This window comes from Rissa tridactyla, chromosome 6 (genome assembly GCF_028500815.1).
Source record: "Rissa tridactyla isolate bRisTri1 chromosome 6, bRisTri1.patW.cur.20221130, whole genome shotgun sequence".
Taxonomy (NCBI): domain Eukaryota; kingdom Metazoa; phylum Chordata; class Aves; order Charadriiformes; family Laridae; genus Rissa; species Rissa tridactyla.
The window spans coordinates 66921118-66940606 of record NC_071471.1 but is presented as its reverse complement, the minus strand read 5'-3'; the positions used below and the strand labels follow the sequence as shown (position 1 = coordinate 66940606).

The 19489-nt window shown below is 43.0% G+C and overlaps 1 protein-coding gene across 2 annotated transcripts in view; it reads right to left on the bottom strand.

The window, feature by feature from the left end:
• The window catches only part of GRK5 (G protein-coupled receptor kinase 5), a 175794-nt gene that overhangs the window by 43739 nt on the left and 112566 nt on the right, over positions 1-19489 (bottom strand). For both annotated transcript variants that reach the window (XM_054207357.1, XM_054207356.1), the window contains one exon: positions 12847-12924. In XM_054207357.1, coding sequence (XP_054063332.1) covers positions 12847-12870 — 24 coding nt within the window. In that variant the 5' untranslated portion in view covers positions 12871-12924. The remainder of the gene's footprint in view (positions 1-12846; positions 12925-19489) is intronic.

Genomic DNA, 19489 nt, shown 5'->3' with positions numbered 1-19489 from the left:
AACACAACTGCTTTCCTGGCAAGTTACAGACTTGCAGCCATGATATTGAAACATGATGAGCTATCTTAAAAGTAACTTGCACAAAACAAATAATATGTGCAGCATATGTTATGTCTCAGGTTATGAAAACATTCCACAGCAAACTAGCTTAAAACAATTAAAAATGTTTCAGTCAATGGACAAAAGTTCAAGCCATAACTTTCCTTGAGCTGTCTCTGGTTCCAAGCACTTCTGTCTTCATGACACGTGTATTTTCAGATGTTGACAGCAATTTTCCACATATAATCTCTTTGCAAATCTCCACACAGATTTGCTACTAGTAGAGACCTCAAAATGATTGAAGAAACAGGCTAAAATGAACTTTGGTGTGAGATGGTGCATGATGAGATGAGAAGAAATACTGGCTTCATCCAGTTGTTATGCTGCTGCATTTGATTTGCTCTCACACGGCCGTGACCCAAGACCAGCAACGGAGAGCAATGGTTTGTGTCAGGGATGGGAAGTCTGCCACATGCAATGCCATTCCTGCTGCTGCTGTTGCGCAGTCACATCCTTCTCCAGATGTTTGAGGAAGGCTCAGCTATCCGGGGGGTAGTCACCAGGACAGGTAGCAATGGTATGACTATCAGTGGTGACTGTCCTCAGTCCTTTTGAGGCGAACACTCATAAGGAGTCACAATGAGGACTGTAATCAGAGCAGATACTAGAAAAAGGGAGAACAGGTAGATATATGCAAGTCATGTTGGTAGATGCAAAATCAGGGAAAGATAAATTTATGTGCTCAAGTAATGAATGTTTTCAAAGGGAAAAGTAATGGAAGGCAAAACAGAGACCATGAAATTGTGCCTCCAAGGCTGATCTGCTACTTGTGGCTAGAGATTCACCACAAGAACTGCCTGCGGCATCTCCACTGGGGTCTGCACTGCTGCCCCCACAGCAGGAACACACCAGCGCAGGGTACAGTTGGGGATCTCCTTGCCCCACCTCAGGGAAACATCTGGAGCCACTTTGGGTTACTCTGATGCCCCCTCATCTCCCTGTTTTGGGCAGGGGAAGGCGAATGCCAACTGGGATTCAGTCTAAGCTACAGCCTGGGAAGTGCAGCTGGTGACCAACAGAGGGGAGGTGTGAAGAGGATGGTGGTGAAAATCACAGAATCATTTAAGTTGGAAAAGACCTTTAAGATCACCGAGTCCAACCAAGAAACGCAGAGGAAAGCAATGGAGGAGGAGATAGAGTGTCTTGGTGGTACTTTGATTTTGGGAAGTCCAGGTTAGGCATGTGTTTCAACCTGGTGAGGGAAGGGCTCCCAGCACTGTCACAGCACACGCAGTCTCCTGACGCTTTTTGGTGTTATGCACAAAAATGTTGGAACATACTTTTTTCTTGCCCTGTGTCTGATCTTGTCTGTTCGGTTTTAGCTGTATATGTAGTAAACAGCCAATTCTACATCAGGAGCAGCTGCAACATTTTAAGTAATCAACTTCTGCATTTTCTTTTTATTTTTTTTTCCTACCACAAAGTCATCTGGGTCTGTATGAGGCAAACCAGTAAAACACAAGGCTTCATAATTCCAGGATATTTGCTTTGAGATGACAGATGTAGGAATTGGCAGTGAGGTGGACGGGGAGCGTGGAGAGCAGCTGTGTTATTAGTAGCAATTTATCTATTACGACAGCATGTAGACATTATACCTGAGAATGGGGGCCCGTAATGCCAGGCGCTACATACATATGTCATGAGAGCTAAAGCTTCCAAAGCAAACCAATCACACTAGCCCTGGGAGTAGGAACAGGGGCCAAAGACATGAAATACCTCACCCGGGACTGTGGATTGGGTCAATGACAGAGAGAAAAATTGAACCCAACCCTGCTCTCTGATCAAATGGCATTTTCAGTACTGAGGGCAGGATCGCTTGCTGGTAGCTAAATGAAGCAAATCAGCAGTGCCTATCAACTGTGGGGTTTGTTTTGTAGCTGCAAGCTGATGTGGAGTCATGATGAATCTGTTTTCCCTCATATTCTACTAAACTATCAAAACACGTGTTGACACACAGAAAAATACAATGACTGAAGACAATAGAGACCTCAGCAAACAGCTGAACATGTTCTTCTGCCTGGAGGGGTTGTACTAATCCATCACAAAAGGCAATGTTAACCACCTCGGTTCGTGAACACATTTACTGTTGTATATCTGATGTGGCTTCAGGCTGACTTGCTTGCTCCAGGCTTGCTGGGTGCCTCCGGGGCCTCGGCAAGGCCACTGGTAGGAAAATGACAAGTTTCTTCTCTGGGTTTCCGGCATCCTTCCTCTTTGGTGCTGGGGTACAAGTTGCAGTCTTGAATTACGCCCGTCCTTGGACAAACTCAGCAACCACTGAGGTTTCCTTTCTGACAAGTGCGTAGTATATAAAGCATTTTTCTTGCCTCTCCTGTTAATCAGCATCAGGATCTGCTATCTAGCTATACCTTGTTTTTCCTGTTCTCAGCAGAACTTTTTGTAGCTGCTATCCCTGAAAGCAAAAATGCTCCGTTCTAGAAACCACATTTCTGTTCCTGATGGTGGCAAACAAGCAACTGCCATGCAAATGCTGTGAGTCAAAACGTTTCCTACATAAAGATCTGCAACCCAAAATGTGGTTCCCTTGGAATGTTGAATTATTTGATTCAGAGAAATTTGGGGGTGTAACCACAACGTGAGTTTCAGAGCAACAAAGGAAGAGAAAAGATTGCCTAGATCAAGAAGGAGAAATTTCTTCCTGGCTCCTATAGGTGACCAGAGGAAATCTTAAACACTTAAAGCCCCATAGAAAGTAATTTCAAAATAACAAAATGTCCCGTGAGACAAAATTTAGTTGTTTCAACAGCTTCTTTTGCAAGCCCAATGAATCAGCTGCAGACTTTATACTCTTCGATTAAATAAAAACACTCACCATAATCCCAACCAGCTATGGGGTTTCTGGTGCAGCTTAGTTTAAGAACCTAAACTGGTCACCATGGAAGATATGCTTTTGACTTCAATTAGTGAGAAACTGGGCCTCACAAGAAGTGCTTGGCAAGATATTTTTCAGTATCTTTAAACTCTAGTCCTTCCCAACCCATATTTTTTTAATAATTCTTTGGAAACCTGCTTATAGAGGCTTCTTTACCAAATAAACAAATTTTTCCCCCTTTCTGTAGACACATAGGTTTATTGGTGTAGGGGTGCTCATAAACTAGCCAGATGAATTTTTTTTATATAAACCTGCTGTAATGAGGGGGAAGGGGAAAGTATGTTTTACCTGTTGTTGCCTTTTTTCCACTTTAAAAGCATTTTGCACACAGATTAAAGGAGGAAAACATAGATGAAATAACCCGTCCCAATAGCCGTCATCAGGATGAGGGGGGTAGCTTATGAAACAGAATAGAAAAAAATAGTCCAATTAATACTAATCAGGATTTTCTAGCTACCTTAAAGTTAGGGTATTCACACAACCCTTGGAAGCGTCAGTTCAAAAGGTAACCTCTTTTGCTGGCAACCCAAGTGAGCCATTGTTACAGCGCATTGGTACAAGCAGCCAGATGTTTGATAAAGCTTTTTGGGAAAAGAACGGTATTCTCACAATTAGTGGCAACACAAATGACAGGACAATTTTGAAAGCTTCTGTTCTCAGAAAGTTTTTTTCTCTCGTCACGTGTGCTTGATAGGTTTGGATAGCATCCAGTGTCCAGCCTCTTATCAGAACCTTTCTACCTTTTAACGTCCTCCCGCACTGATGAATAGCCTAAACATTAGCAAGCAACCTTATGTTGCAATAGTCATAGCTTGGCTTCCTCTGGTAAACCAAATGTCATTTGTTCCATTAAAAAAAATCCCTAAATCTATAAACACTCATTTACAACCTCAACATTATTGAATGGCTTTCTTGCAGGAAAACAAACAGATCCCTGCTTGAATTCACTCCTCTTAGACATAAGCCTGCAAACACGAGTAACCCTTCCCTTGCAGGCGTTCCTCACGCTGAAGTCCACACGTTATTTGCTTTGCATGAAGGTAGCTCATGCATGAAGGCCTGATCCAGGCTGCACTCGAGTCAGTGGCTGTCCTGGTAGCGGGGATTTTGCAGAATTTGCCTTCATCTTTTTCCATTAGCAGGTCAAAATCCTGAGAAAACACTGAATGAAGAAATGAAAACCCAAAAGAGAGTTCGGGAAGGCCTTGAAAAGGATTAGGAAGTGAATCAAATAAACATCAGGCAGGAACCAGTGTCCCACTCACAGAACGACTGGAAACGCCCACAAAAGCAAACAAAATCACTACCTAGCACTGCTGGAAACGGGGCATTCCCTAATCACCTGTGTCACACGATCCATTAAGGATCATACGGTAATTGCCATCAGCGAAGAATGGAGAGGGAAGACATTTATTGTAGGAGATGACACACTGTTTGCAGTTGCACATTCCGCTCTTCCTCAGCTTTGCTTGTTGGACAAACAGCATCTGTGCCAGGATAATCAACTTGCTATACACTTGATTTTTGACTCAGGTCAGAGTCTGGCTTGATTAAAAAATAATAAATTAACATACAAGCTGAGGCTTGGCATGCAGGTTAAGTGAGTTTTGTAAGTGTAACTGCATTACTGGGAAAAAAATTAAACATGAATAGTTTGAAGTGCCACATTTCCACACCTTAAACATGCTGGTTATTTTTAAATCCATTTGTAATCAACAGATTTTTTTTTAAAAATAATTCTTTTTTTATTTTTTTACACTTATCTAATGATATTTTAATGAACTGAAGTATTTTTGTTTTCCGTGAAATTTAAAACAGTCCTTATGGTAATGCCGTGATTCCTGGTTCCAAGTTAAAATAACACACTAACTTTATTAGCTTAGTGATTCTTCTAGTTGCAACACCCCAGCCAAAGATGTCAGCCTCAGGCATCTCATTTGAATTTGCCTGGCCCATTCTTGTGAGACTACTCAGCTGCTGAAGTCTCTAGATGTTTTTCCAGAATCCTAATTTCCCATTACAAGGGAATCAGACGAGAAATAAGGGGCGTTTAACTTCCATTTTCATCATGTGCCTCTTTATTCTCTTCTTTGTTGGGATCAAGCATACAGTTACCTGTTACTGCTTTTGAGTTTAGCATAATGAATCCTGAGCTCAGAGAGACATTTGTTGACCCATTATGGTTTTAGCTGCAGAAAACCAAAGCTGAACCAAGCAGGAAAGTTGCCGCAAGTCGCAGTGGGTGGACAGAAGGGCTGTGGAGGTCAGGTGTTCAAAGGGTCCCACACTACTGAGAAACCGTGCACAGAAACCTGTGTGGACATGCCATGCAGTGTAATTTAATGTACGCTGCGTTATACCTAGCGTGGAATTCCCCTCATTGCACTTTAATCATCTAAAAAACAAGACACCCAAAGTCTCCCTGGGCTTCCTGTAGTCAGTGGGTGGAAAGAGGCACCTCATCTCTCCTGTTCCAATGCCTCCCTGTGTTTGGACAACCAAGGCTGCAATCCATGTGCTGGGAGTGTAAGAAGCTGGACTCACCAGAGGTCTATTTTAATGTCAGTCTGTGCAAATGAACAAAAGCCATCTTGTGCAGATTTCTGGATGTCTTGTCAGTGTTTCAGGCAGCTGGAAAAGGCTGAATCCTTTTTCCCATGTGGCAAAATTATCAGGAAGAAGAGGCTGTTTCTGAGAAAGCTGAATGAACCTTAAAGGTTTAGAATTAACTTCCCTGACCATTGGATAATCCGTATGAACTGAGTGTCAGTGATGAGAAGTATGCAGATGGGATAGGGAAAAGACGACCCCCTGAAAACGAGAGGAGGAAACTATAAAGAGGATATTCATTAGCCAAGGGCAGACAAGTACATCCTTCCCCTTCTCAGATAATCCTGAGCAGACTGCTCTTTATTTCCACAGTGTCCTCGGCCCTTTTGATGCCCTGGCTGGTCTCCGAGAGCAGTCACAGCAGCCTGGGGGGCCTGCCCTGCCTCAGCAGACAGATGTGAGCCAGGTTTACATGTGTGGTTGACATCAATTAGCCGAAGCAAGTTTCCATTTTGCAAAGGGTCGAGTCAGAGTAATTCCAGCAAACAGAGGGAAGCTAGAAGGCTTTTGCCTGCTGACCAAGTCATCCCAATGATTTTCCTGACCACAAATGACAAACAGTTAAGAAGCACGTGAACTTGGGAGTGTAATCTCTCCAAAAAACAAGGAAGGACAAGCAGAGCTCCAACTAACAGCACTGCTTAGTATAAAACCAGAGTAGCTAATGACTCCAGCCCAAACCTTCAACCAGTCTGAGCAAACACATTGCAAATGCAGCCCTCCTGAAGTCTAAAGGACGGGACACAGGGCTGCCCAAGGACCTATCCTGGGACAGCATCACCGGGACAGAGCAGACACCATGTTGTTTCCATAGGCTCTCATGCAGTTTGGCACCATTGCAAGAGACAAAAATCCTCAGTAAGTGTTTAGTTAACTAACATTTGTATTATAAACAGTGGGTAAAGGATGAGGAAATAGGACTTGAGCAAACCGTGAGAAAATGCCTTTTAGTCTGAGACCACAGCAAAGGGACTCCTAATCAAGGCAACACTGTGATTTTTTAGATTCCTCTGCCACACTATATTACAGCCTGGCCCCAGTGACAGAAGAATGCTTATTAAAATAAATTCTGATTAGAAAGCATTAATTTGAGTAACAAGGTTGCCATTCTTCTGCCCAGATATTTTCCCAGAATTGAACTTTGGAAAGCTGAGTTTATGCAGAAAGTACGCTGAGAAGGTACTTTCCTGGACTAAGACATAGTGATCAGCAGAGATATTGATCGTGCTGTCTCTGGAACAACAACAAGAATTATGTATTGATTCCTCTGGGGACTGAATTATGTATCGATTATGCTAGCTGCAAAGCAGAGGCCTAAGTAATGCTATCATCTCTGGCTAAAATGGTGCCTGTAGAGTAGTGAAGTCAATAGAAAGGGGAGATGAGAAATCCATTCAGTCAAAGGGTAAAGTCTCAGGGCAATTAATTAAATGGCAAAACTCTCCTTGGCTCAAGTAAGGCCAGGATTTCTTCTTCAGTATTTAGCATCCTGAAAAGTCTCCTAATAGGAACCCAAAGGACACAGTGAATAACGCTTTGAGAAAGTAAATAATTCCAGCCCATCCTGAATCCATGTAACACACTGTGTTCAGACAGGCACTTCATTCATTGCTTACTTCAATTGGGTCATTAATGAAATGCATAGGGTTTAGAAAAATTTGAAAACTAGCTGTGGAGATAACTCTTGGACCTAGCCTTAAGGGACCATCCACCGTAGCCAGTGAAAAGCGATATTGTGTTGGCCTTTTATCAGCAAGATAATAAGCTTACAGGGGGACAGAGATGACTCGCTGGATATAAGTGATATAAGCTGAATTTGTACGAGAGAGGTAACAATGTAGAAAACAGTCCCTGAAGGCTCACCTTTCAAAACACAAAGCCTCTGTCTCATATTAAACTCTGCAGATTGCTTTACAGAAGCTTAATGTTTCCTTCTTTCAGAGCTTCCCTTACTGTGACATTCAGCTTTTGTTTTGGCCATTCCAAAAACTAATTATAACATGCTCCCTAGAAGGCATTTAGTAAAACTGAACAGTTAGAGGAAGAAGTCTCAGTACTTGAATCCAATTCTTGGTACGGTATGACCTGCCCTTCCAGGATTCAGCCAGAATCATTAAAAAGTGATACATGAAACTTTCCTTATGGGAGATGGAAGGCTTTAGTGATCAGCAAGGATGACTCACTCAGAAGCGCAAGTGCTGAAGTTTGCATTTATTTTGGTGGTGAAAAAAGGAAGACGGAAGGAAATCTCAAGGAGAGAGCAACCGAAGGCAAAGATCCTCAGCATCAAGATTAAAACAATGGTGTTCAAAAAGAAAACTACTTTTTGCCAACGCACAGAGCTGAGAGAGGGTGTTTGTGAGCCGGAGCCTGGACTCAGCTGCTGGCTTTGTCCAGCAGAAGGGCTCATATATCATTTTAATTTCACCTCACCCATATTACATAGATGTTCTCTTCTCCAGAAAAAACTGATTTGAGAGAAGAGCGCATTTTAGCCGGCAGACAAGTGGAAGGCCAGGCACTGCTGACCAGCTTCCCTTTCACAGGACTTTTCCCTCCCTTCCTTATCCTATAATTGTTCATAAAAACAAAGACATATTTTCATTTAGCAAAATACCCATTGCTAGCCTTAGACTGGAGTAAGGAGGTTATTGCTGTGTCCAGCCAACCTCTTGCAGAAAAGAAAGAAATTGCAAGCATAGCCTTTATTCTGTGCATTTCCTGGAGGAAAGGAGACCGAACAGGAATTCAGATAAGAAAACTAATGCTGTTGCTGTTCTTCATATTCTGTGAAGTACATTAATGGGGATAACAATACACATTAGACATCCTATTCAGTAACATTTTTAGTACCCAGCTGAGTCCAAATATAAACTATAATGGCATATGGAGACCTTCTTAAGAGCCATTTCAAATCAATTTCATTTTATATAGTGTCTCTCAAAGTATCTCAAGGTGATTTACTGAGAAAAAGAAAATAATGGGCTAGTGATTTAGTAGAGTAAGGCACGGCAGCTGTCAGGCAGGAAGGCAAAAATGCTGCATGGAGATGCAAAACTCTAATTTAAAAGCAGTACAAAGGTAAACCTATCTCTTTGCTCTTCCAGTAAAAGAAGCAGCCAGGTAATGAAGCCAGGCTGGGTGCAGTTTAACTCAACCGTTCCACAAAGCACTGAGGGCTTTTCCATTTACAGACAGAACTGGAACCGAAAACTGAAACATTCCCACTCAACTGTTGAGATTAGGAAAAGCCAGGAAAGAAATATTTGTGACCAATTCCTTTTAGCAGTTTTACCATCATATTTCACAACCTCAGAAATTTTAGACTTCCTGTGGGTTGGACTTTTGCCCTAAGGACTTATTAAGTCAAGAAGGCAGCTTTAAGTGCCTTTTTCATGGAAACTGTTAAAGCCTCTCTTGAAGAAGCAAGGCTCTAGTCAAAGAAACCTTGATCTCACCAGTGTGGCAACCATTGTGCTGCTCCTGTTAAGCCACAGCAGCCTGCAGATGGAGTTCCCTTTGGATTACTGAAGTGGTAGGTGCCTTGTTTGGTGTCTTCCTCTTAACAGTCAAGGTGGCACATGCCTCGTTGGGTCTCTTCCTCTTAATGGACAAGGCCCCCTCACCAGTGCTCATCCCTACATAGCCAGCTCACAGTCGGACCTCCTCAGAGAAGTAGGTTAACAATTCTTCACAGCATGTTTCAAGGATGGGCGGTGTCTGCAGCTACAGGACACCACTTCTGTGGGTTTTCACTCCCCTGCTCACCACTCAAGTGAAGCTGCTAAGGAACCCATGAAAACACTTGTATTTTGGCATCCTAAGCATGAAGATCACATGTACTCCTTACATTTCCGTTCCATCAAATAGTTCAGAATTGCCTGTTGGATATGAATGTTTCAATGAACTTTAGGCAAGAGAGTGGGAATACTGATGTCTTCCCAGATGATAAACTGAGTACATAGAATCATAGAACTGCTCAGGCTGGGAGGGACCTTTAAGATCATCTCGTCCAACCTTTCATGGGAAAGGGAGCCCAAATGAGATTATCTAGCACCCTGTCCAATAGCATCTTGAAAACCTCCAGTGATGAGGACTCTACCACATCCCTGGGGAGGTTGTTCCTACGTGCCACTTCTTTGAGAGGCCTAAACTACCTGTTTTCCCTTTCAGGTGCCAGGACATATTCAGAATTTGTCATCGCTGTTGCCTGTAGGGCAGGGAGATGGTGGAAGCCTGACCCACTCATGCTGCCCCTGGTGTGAACCATGACAAAAGGCTGACAGACCTCTTCTCAACTTCCCCAGCGAGCACATAGGGGCTGTTCAGGATGTTAAAGCTGTGAAGAGCTTGAATCATGATTTCTTGAAAAAGTGCCTCCCCCCTCAATCATCTTGGCAAGTGCTGAGCTTGTTTAGCGGCCTCGGGGCTGATGCTGAATGTTCTCACACAGACGTCTCCACGCGGGAATTCACGGCTCCCACAGGTTTGAGTCTTGCCAACTGCACAGCGCGGTGTAGCACCATCTTGCAGACAGTGGCTGCGTGTGTCACATGAGGCTGTAAGTACTGGTGTGATGTCTATTCATCTGGGGAAGTGTTTTCTTTTCCTTTCTGCTGTGCAAGTCGTATATGTTTTATTAAATAAAGTGCATGTTCCCCATGCAAATGAATGCGCTTTAGAATGATGATATACTGACACATTGTATGTTAAATATGTATGACATTTAAAAATCCAAGCAAGAACTAAAAATCATGTATAAATATTAAAGAGTATGAAGTCTACTTTTTGTTTTCATTTTGCTTCTGATCCTGCACTCTGGGAAGAATACTCCTCACGTTCTAAGACTGAACTATCTGTCCAAGAACTAAACCTATAATTTTATTCTATCAGTCAAGCTGTATGTCACACTATTTTTATATTAAGACAATCAGGTTCTTTGAAGAACAGACACACACCTACTTAAAAGAAGTGTTCCTCTGAAAGCAGACAACTTTGGAATCAGCGGCAATTTGTATCTTTCAAGGGACTGATAACTAAATGGAGAAATGCAGCTCCTAAAAAGGATTTTTTCCTTTCCATTAGGACATTTGGGTCCAGATTCATCCCCCTTGACTGCAAGCATCTAACCTGGCATTGAATCGTTGACTTCTGATGGCTTAAAACCTGCCCTCTGGAGATTCTTATTTCTCTTTCTTGACAAGAAAGAACAGTAGGCCGTCTGAACTCCTAACCTGAGTACCTTCGTTAGGTACTAAAATCTAAAAAGAAATGAAATTAAACCGGGCCTTGCTCTAGTTTTTTAACTATCTGTTGCGTGGGAGACCTGTTAGAGAACCTGGTATTCAACCCATTGCTATGGCACAGTCACACAGTCAACCTCGCCTCTAGGAAGTACGTTCTGCTACACAGGGCTTAAACACCCCTCTTGGAAGAAGCAGAAGTTTCCCATTAAGAAAAAAAAAGTGCAGCGAGACCAATGCAGACATTAAAGCGCCACCACCAGGGGGGCAGTTTTAGATTACAAGTGAAGGAGCACAACTTCGTGTTTCCTTCTGCTGAAAGATGGTACGGTAACTTGCAAATACTATAAAAGTTTCAGAACAGACTGTAAATATCCCGTGCCCGTTTTACGTAGTGAGAAACCAGGTACGCAGGTCTCATATGAAGTGCAGGGCATGGCAGAGAATGGAAACACCAGCTCTGGAGGCCCAGTACTTTCCCTTCGTGTAGCACCACCATTTTTTCTTGATGAAGAAGCAGCTGCTCTTCACTGCACATTCACTTACCTCAGTAAACTATTCCATGTGCTTCTTCTGCACTATGGGGCTGCTGGCAAATGCACAAGGATGGCAGGAGCGCCACGGGACAGCAGGGAAGGGATGTGGCATCTGGAAACCTGTACCAAGACCATCTGAAACAAAGCAGTACTATCCTTCTCTCACTTTACTAGCCCTGCTACCAGTAAAATGCCTTTCTCCATTTCCAGATGAGAACTAGGGTAGTGGTATATGCTATTTTCCCTTATTATTTGTCCCTCATTCCTCTATCAACAGAAAATTTAAGACAAATGGTAATTACGGTGGATTTAAGCAGTGGAACTTCATGCCCTTAATGAGTGGGCAGCAGGAACTCATACTGGCAGTGCTCAATGGCTGCACATGAAACTAGCCAGGCTCAGTAAATGAAACCAGATCCCAAAGTGCAGTCTGAGATAACCGAAAGTATGCATTGAAATTTATTGTAGGAAAATGACTGACTGGAAAAAAAGTGGTCTGCTCTGCCCCTGCACCTCTGAAACATATTGTACCATTTAAGCACTTTAGAAAGACATCTGCCAAAAATGCAATTAATTCTCCTGAAGGTCAAATGTATTTCTCTTGTAAAGCAGTTGCAGCAGCAATTGTAGATCTTGATTACTCTTATGAAAGCAAGTTAGGAAAAATCTTAGGATTGTTCTTGTGTTTGAAGTTGGATGTTTATTGCTTACTGGCAGTGACTTTTGTTGCAAAAGTTAAACACGGTCAGCAAATGATCGAACCCCCCCCACCCAAAAAAGGGTTTGTCCCAATGCAGTCTGTCCAAAATTCCGGCAGCAGATTTGTAGTTCTGTTTGGAGTGCCACCCTGTGGACACAGCTGCTACCACGAGCTCCTCTCCAATGCCAAGGCAGCCCCAAGACCCAACGCTGAGGAACTGACAGTGGTAGAAACAAGAAGCGGTGATAGCATCTCTCAGCTCCAAAACACACTGTCCCAGGTAAGTTTTGCATATCCCTGGCTACACTGGGGCAAATGGTAGTGAGGGAATTTATATACCAAAATACAGTATCTGTTACCAAAGACCATTTTTGCTGGTACCATCTACACAACCATGTATGAAATGCCACCACCTCTTTTGAGCTGGATAGGAAATAATTGTGGCATCTGTTGATAACAGCTGAGGTCTCTTGCATTACACCACAGATGTAGAACCTTGCACACCAAGAAGAGACCAGAGAAACCTCCTGCTCATCCACAGATGAATTAAGCTCCTGGTAAACTCAAGTTCATCCTTAGAAGTCAATTGCTGGATTGGATTATCATTTTTTTTCCTCTCTGTTTGTGTAAGACTTGAAGGTTTATTCACTGGAGATTGCCACCATAAGTTTTAGGACTCTGTTTTACAAAGCCTATAACAATCTTGTTTAGCAAAGGTGTGCCTTGCAGCATTCCTTCAGTAATGCCACTTTGGCTGCCCCTTACCTCTGGGGTGAGGTATTTCATCATGATTTCCTTTCCTTTCTCTCCCAGCTTTTCATCTGGAGCAATTTCATATTCTTCCTGGAACAGATACATATAAAAAAAAAAAAGTCAATATTTGCACTCATATTTCACCATTATAACTTCATTTTAGATGTGGCCTTAACGGAACGCTCTGTCTGAAAAATATGAAGGGTAAATACCATTTTCTGATGGACGTAAAACCCATACACACAATCCTATTGAAAACCTTCCACTATACTTTGACCAAACCCTAGTGGTGCATTTTCTGAGACCACGGCTCTTAATTAACATCAATAAAATGTAAGCCATTTATATTTTATAGCCTTGCTTTCAGAAAGCATTCAGTGACTAGAGACAGCAACTTTGTTTGGTTTTGCTCAAAGGGAAGATGGACACAGACGGTAAAATTATTTCTTTGAGTAGTAGAGAAAGCAAATGTTTGTTGATTCTTGCCACAGTGGTATTTCAAGCACCAGGTGAACACCTTCAGTAGATTTGTCTTTTTGGTTGATTGTGTCCCTCTCATTTATTTACGTCTTCCCCTTGGTCTAACATGTTAATCCATGAAATTTTGGATCCATGGCAGGCATCTGAAGGAAACATGTGATGCGTGGGACCCCAATGGCTAAATGACAACGACAAGTTCTTAGAGACATTCCCACTTGGCACTACCTGGGATACAGAACTTTAGCCTTAGAATCGAAATATTTTCCAGAAAAAAAAAAATAAAAAAAGAAGGCAGCCTAACAGTTTTCATGACTGCTCGTATTTGAAAAAGGATCCCAGAAAGTCCTGCCAAACCAATTAAGTAACCTGGTCCAATACAAGCTGTCTGAGATGATAAATGAGGAGGAAGTTAAAAGAAAAAGAAAAAGGTAAATCAGACTGAACTGGCAAACACTTGGAAGAACAAATTTCAGAACTACTGCCCGCTGGAAGATGTATGTACTGCTCCAAGCTTGATGCAATAAATCCGAAGGCAGGCTGTAATGGATACCCTAGCTAAGCAGACCTAGGAATGACATGAAACCACAATGTAGTAATAATGCTATTACCCATCTCTCTGGCCAGGGCTGATTTCGCTATTGCAGCTTAAGTCTGAAACTACATATTTATACACATACGTAGCAGGTTGCCTGAACAATCTAGAACTATGATCTGATTTGGTTTGGGAAATGACAATGACGGCAAATAGCAGAGAAACCTCTATTGCCGACGAAAAATACACTGAAACCTAAAATCCGCAAGTGCAGTACTTCTCTTTTAGTGACCATTTTTGCGATGAACTGATTACGTTCTCATAAAACTTAATATAAGGGTTTAAAAAAATCTTTCATCCAATTTCCTGTCCTTTTAGATGGTATCTGAATATGGGTCATTTCAGCTCTTACAGCACAGATGCTCTCAAATGTTTACAGCATCTTAACAGCATTTTTCTCCATGATTCCTTGCTAGGGGATAAAGCAACGGCAAGAGTAACAGAAGGAACAAGTTTTTAAAAGGTCAAAATTGCATCTTATTTGGACCTTACAGTTTATGGTTACGTTCACAGACAGACTAGGTGTTTTTCATGTAAAAGAGAACAGAAACAGCGTATTTTAATCAAAGAAAATAATTGTATTTAAATGTAACAGTCTGTGCAGAAAGAAGACTGCAAAGAAAGGAGAAGTCCTTGTCATTGCCTTGGCATGGAAGCATATAGGAGATCTTCTGAGTCCTCTATTCAATGCTATTTACAATTTATCCAATAATGACCATTTCTTTCTCCTTTATTTCCTTTTAGACACTGGATCCTGGTAATATGTTGGCTCCCTAGTAAATAAAAGCTGCCATTTGAATTGCACCAGGGAGATGTCAAAAAACGTGATGTCTTTTTTGCCACAGATAACCTATGAGATCTACATCCCATCCGAATTGTACAACAGGAAGCAAATCGGGTCAGATCAAAAGAAGACGGAAGTTTAGCAGGAATTAGATCAGTGTTTTGAAATGCAATTCCTGATGGGATCCAACATACGCAGGGCTAAATGCACACACACATACACACACAGAGTCTCTAGTTCTGTCTCAAGACAGTTGGGAAGGAATAAAAGGAAATTATACTTGCATTTGACATTCTCAGAAAATGCGACACTGTGGTGGTGAAGGTAGGAAGTGACAGACAAGTGAGGATGTGAGAAGGAACCATAAGCTCCAACTGTGAACAGTGTTGATTTCACTGTACCTTCAGTACTAGAAGCCTATTTCATTTTGTTTCTAAGTTCCTTATTATTTCTCCCGTCAGTGCCACTTCCAAGCTATTCAGCAACAGATACTGGCACATTTTCAGCCAGGGACTGTTATTACAGGAAGGATTGCCCATGTAGACAGACAGAGTGACGTCCCCATGCTCAATCTGCCGCATGCCTGGGAAGCGTACCAAGGTCCTCAACTCTCAATCTTGTGCTTAAATCACAAGATACATCCCCTTCTTCCACAATACTCAAAAGCACGGCTACAGCTTGCAAATCCCTAATTGCTAGAAATAACATCGTTACTTAAAATCCATGTGGAACAAAATATTTTCCATTATTGCTTTGATGAATCCAGGCATGTGTTTCAAGGCTCCTGCTCTGAAGTCTAATAGCTTCTCCATGCCCTAGTTAGGTCAGACAGGGCCCTATTCATAGCTCGTAAATGAGGGGAGGATTTACGATCACCCTGACTGCATGGGACGAGCTGCAGGGAAGGCTCTTTCTGCGGGCAGGCGCGGATCCTTCAGTCCAAATGGCGAGAGGATGTGGGCTGGCCGCCGTTTGTTGCTAACTTTTCTTTTGGCTGCTGTTTCGGAGGTAGTAGTTACCTCAGTGGGTCCTGCTTCCCTAGAAGCAACCCTGGCTGAATGGGGGCACGGGGGTGGGAACCGTCCTTCCCTTCAGAGCAGCTGCCCTCGGGATGAGCTGAGTGAGATCGGATGGGAAAATGCACTTCCACTGGGAAAGGGCGCGATGTCCCCCCTGTGGCTGGCTCTGGGACGGGGCTGTGGGCTCAGGTACAACCAAGCAAGATGTTTGGGGGCTGGAGGGTGCCTGTGACTGATGGAGAGCATCACCAGGGCAATGGCAGAGGGACCCCACGGGGGCTCACATCAGCAACCTTAATTCTGACACATCGTTTTATCTAGTGTTTGATTTTCATCTTAATATTCTCTGAGGTCCTAAAACTCTACGGCTTAAAAATATGTGAAAATTGAAAAACGGAGCCAAAGCGATCTCTCTGCAGATCTGGGAGGACTCTCTCCCACGGCAGGTAGTTGCTGTTTGCCTGCAGGAGCATGGCATGGCCACAGGAGTCGGTCCCTTGTACCCACCAGGAGATGGAGATGGGAACAGACACTGCCACCAGAGCGGTTTCAGCTTCTTAGTATAAATCAGGAACAGTGGAGTCACCTTCTGAGCAAATGCAGGAGGCTACTGGCGTTTTGGTTCCAGTTTTACACCTCTGCTTTCTCAGCTCCCTCCTCTATTATCCCCAGCATCTCTCTCTGCTCCAGCTCCTGCTCACTCCTCCCTTGGACCCCAGGCTCTGCCCTGTTACTACTCTGTGCTCCAGCGACTGCCCTTGCACTTGCCTCCGCTGGAGATTTAAAATCTGTGACTGAAAATTGGAAGGCAAAACCCAAACAGCTGGGATTCATAATAACTCGCATTTCTAAATGAAAAGTGAACTTGAAACCACATTTTTCATACTTAAACGCAGGGCAAAAAGAGCCCTTTTGACTGTTTAAAAACACATTTTGAGTTAATGAGTTTGTTGATATCAACAAACTGGCATTTCTGATGGAAAAAGCCTTGAACAGCTTTAAGACACACATACACAGATGGTTTATATACCATGTAAGGGACTTAACCAAACGAAATCTCCCTAACAGCGAGACAGGGTTTTTACAAATGGCATTAAATGGATGCTCGCTCATCCTTTTACCCTAGATAAGTGTAATGTCTAGTGAAGCGTTCAGCTGAAAAGTCCACCCGAGGAGATCGTGCCTCTCACCCCAGGCCCCATGCCCAGATAGCACAAGCAGAAACAACCTGGAGAGGCAGTGGGGCGACTTTCCTCCAGAGGATGTATTTCTGTGTGACTTCAGTGCAAAGAAATAACATCGTACAGATTAAAGAGAAAATAATGTCGAGTTATTTTCTCCTTGACCAGAATTAGCCACGTTCTCCTGCAGTCAATCTAAATCTGGTCCACATTAACATGGTAAAAGCCCTCTCCCGGAAAAAAAAAAAAAATTAAAAAATGATGAATGTGATTAGATGAAACAGGGAAGGGAGTTCAGAAGCTAAAGTCTTCATTATAACAGCACGCAAAAATCGCAGGAGAGAAGAGAAGAGGGAGATGTCAGGAGCTGGCAGCCCTGGGAATGTGCTGCTGAGAAGGGGACAGGGGTGAGAGGTCCCTGCTGAACTGCCACCTTCTTGTGCTGGAGGCACGGGCTGCGGGGAAGGAAACGCACCTTGCTAGCAGATTCCCTGCTCACTGATCTGCCCTTCAGCACAGGAAACGTATCCCCTAACACCTTATTTCAATGGCTGTCTTTCAACAGCTTCGAAGTTGTATGAAGTCACTAAAATATTTGTAAGCACAGCAAAGGGTGCTTTAGGGCTGCGCGTGAATTCTTTGTTAACGGCTTGTAGGGGAGCTGATTTAATCATAAACCATGTTCATTTAATGATAATAGTTTATGTTCGTGTAGTTTCTTCATCTGAATGGCTACAAAAGGGTCTGGTGAACTATTCATAGGAGATCTTTGTGTTTACACGCACACAGATAAGCACGCAACGCATTGAGAGGCACAGGTTGCAGCCAGCGGTACTTCTTACTAGATATTTTATCTAGTCAAGTCAGGACCTCTGTCATGAAATGGTTTGCACAATATCCGTAATAAGAGATGGCTCTCTGTCCTTATAGCTTTACCGTACCAGCTAGCAGAAGTGGCTGCTGTTGCCCCATTTCCCAGACATCCAGCCACACCGATGGCCACTTACTGGTCCCACAGCAGCGCTGGGAACCCAAACACCCACAGCTCCACCAGCACTGTGCTGCGAAGCTCTGCATCTCTCAGTTTTTATCGCTTTTATCATTTAATGTTGGAGCCTGCTGCTTACAAATCACATAACTTTGTAGTCTGTTGTACAATTGATAGATTGTGGCTAATTACCCAAACACTGCTCTCAGAAAACACGTAGAAACTTTATGCCTCTGAGCACTTTAATCTCAATTATTGGTTGAAATTGGCCAAGGTATTCACAGGTTTCAGAGGGAACTGACAGATACACACCTACATGAATGCAGAATTTAATGATACAAATCCTTTTTTCTTCAGAAAGCAGCCTAACAACTGTTTAACTGCCCAGACAAAAAAGCCCAGATGCTGCTATAATTACATTTGCAGGAGACTACATCAGAGCAGGTTAGTTATTTCACCCAACAGCTGAAATAAATGCCCAGCAAAGAGGGGATTTTTTTATTTCTCTTTGTGTATTCTGGTCTGGAAGATCTGGTTGATTTTACCAGTCTTTGAAAGCAAAGGTGTGAGAGAGAGCTTGCGAAACTTACTCTCACGTAAGTATGGGAATGGAGGTTGTTGGTAGGTTGTTGAGTGCCTGACTCAGCTGCTAGTTTCCTCCCAGGAGCCCCGATTGCTGCTTTCTTTGCAGGTAGTTGAGTGCACTGGTTAAAAAAATGTATTAAAACTTCGGAGGCATCAACTACTGGCTTCTGCCAATGACTTACTGCATGACCTGGTGAAGTTACTTAGCAGCGCTCTGTAAAAGAGAGGTGGTCCTACCTCTCAATGCACAAAAAGCTCTGTGAGCCTCTTACCAACAGCTAAATATTTTCCTCTATTATTTTTTTCTTTTTTTATTTGATATTACACAAGAGCTAGGTTTTGCATCTCATGTTAGAAAAATAACTAAGTCAAAAGAAAGTGGAGGCTCTTGGGTTTTTCTGCTTGGGGTTTGTTACAGCAGGTGGTCTCCAAAAGGTTTCGCATTCCTGGTGGTCTCGGAATAGGGCTGTAAAGTCAAACTTCTGGTCTCATTATAGGACTTTTTTGCCGAATGTAGGACTTGGCCTGAATCCCACTACTCACTCAACGCAGAGTGACCCCGCTGGGCGAATTTCAGTAGCAATCATCCAAGTTAATGGCTATGAGATGTGTTGCTTGACCTTAATATTGCCTAATACAGGGATTTTCGTGGGCTGGGAGCAAGCTTGTACAGAATTTGAAATCAATAAACAAAGGAGGCTGCTGCTAATTAGCATTAAAAATAAGAGAGACAGAGTAAATATTCAGACCTCCGTGCAGCCAGGCATTTTGTTCATGAAATCCTCGTACTGCCAGTCTGAGCCTAACTGGGAACAGATCGCTGGCCCAGTAAAGGTAAGGAGGGCAGCTCCATTCTGCAGAAGCAACCCAGGGATGGGTGCAAAGGACACCCTCGCACAAGGATTTGAGGATATCGGTCTGGGAGTGCTCGGGGGGGAGCTTTAAAACAAAGCCAGTCCCACCACAAGCTTTCGCAGGAACGGTGTCGCCTGCACTGCACGGATGCTGGGAGGACATGGAGTTTCA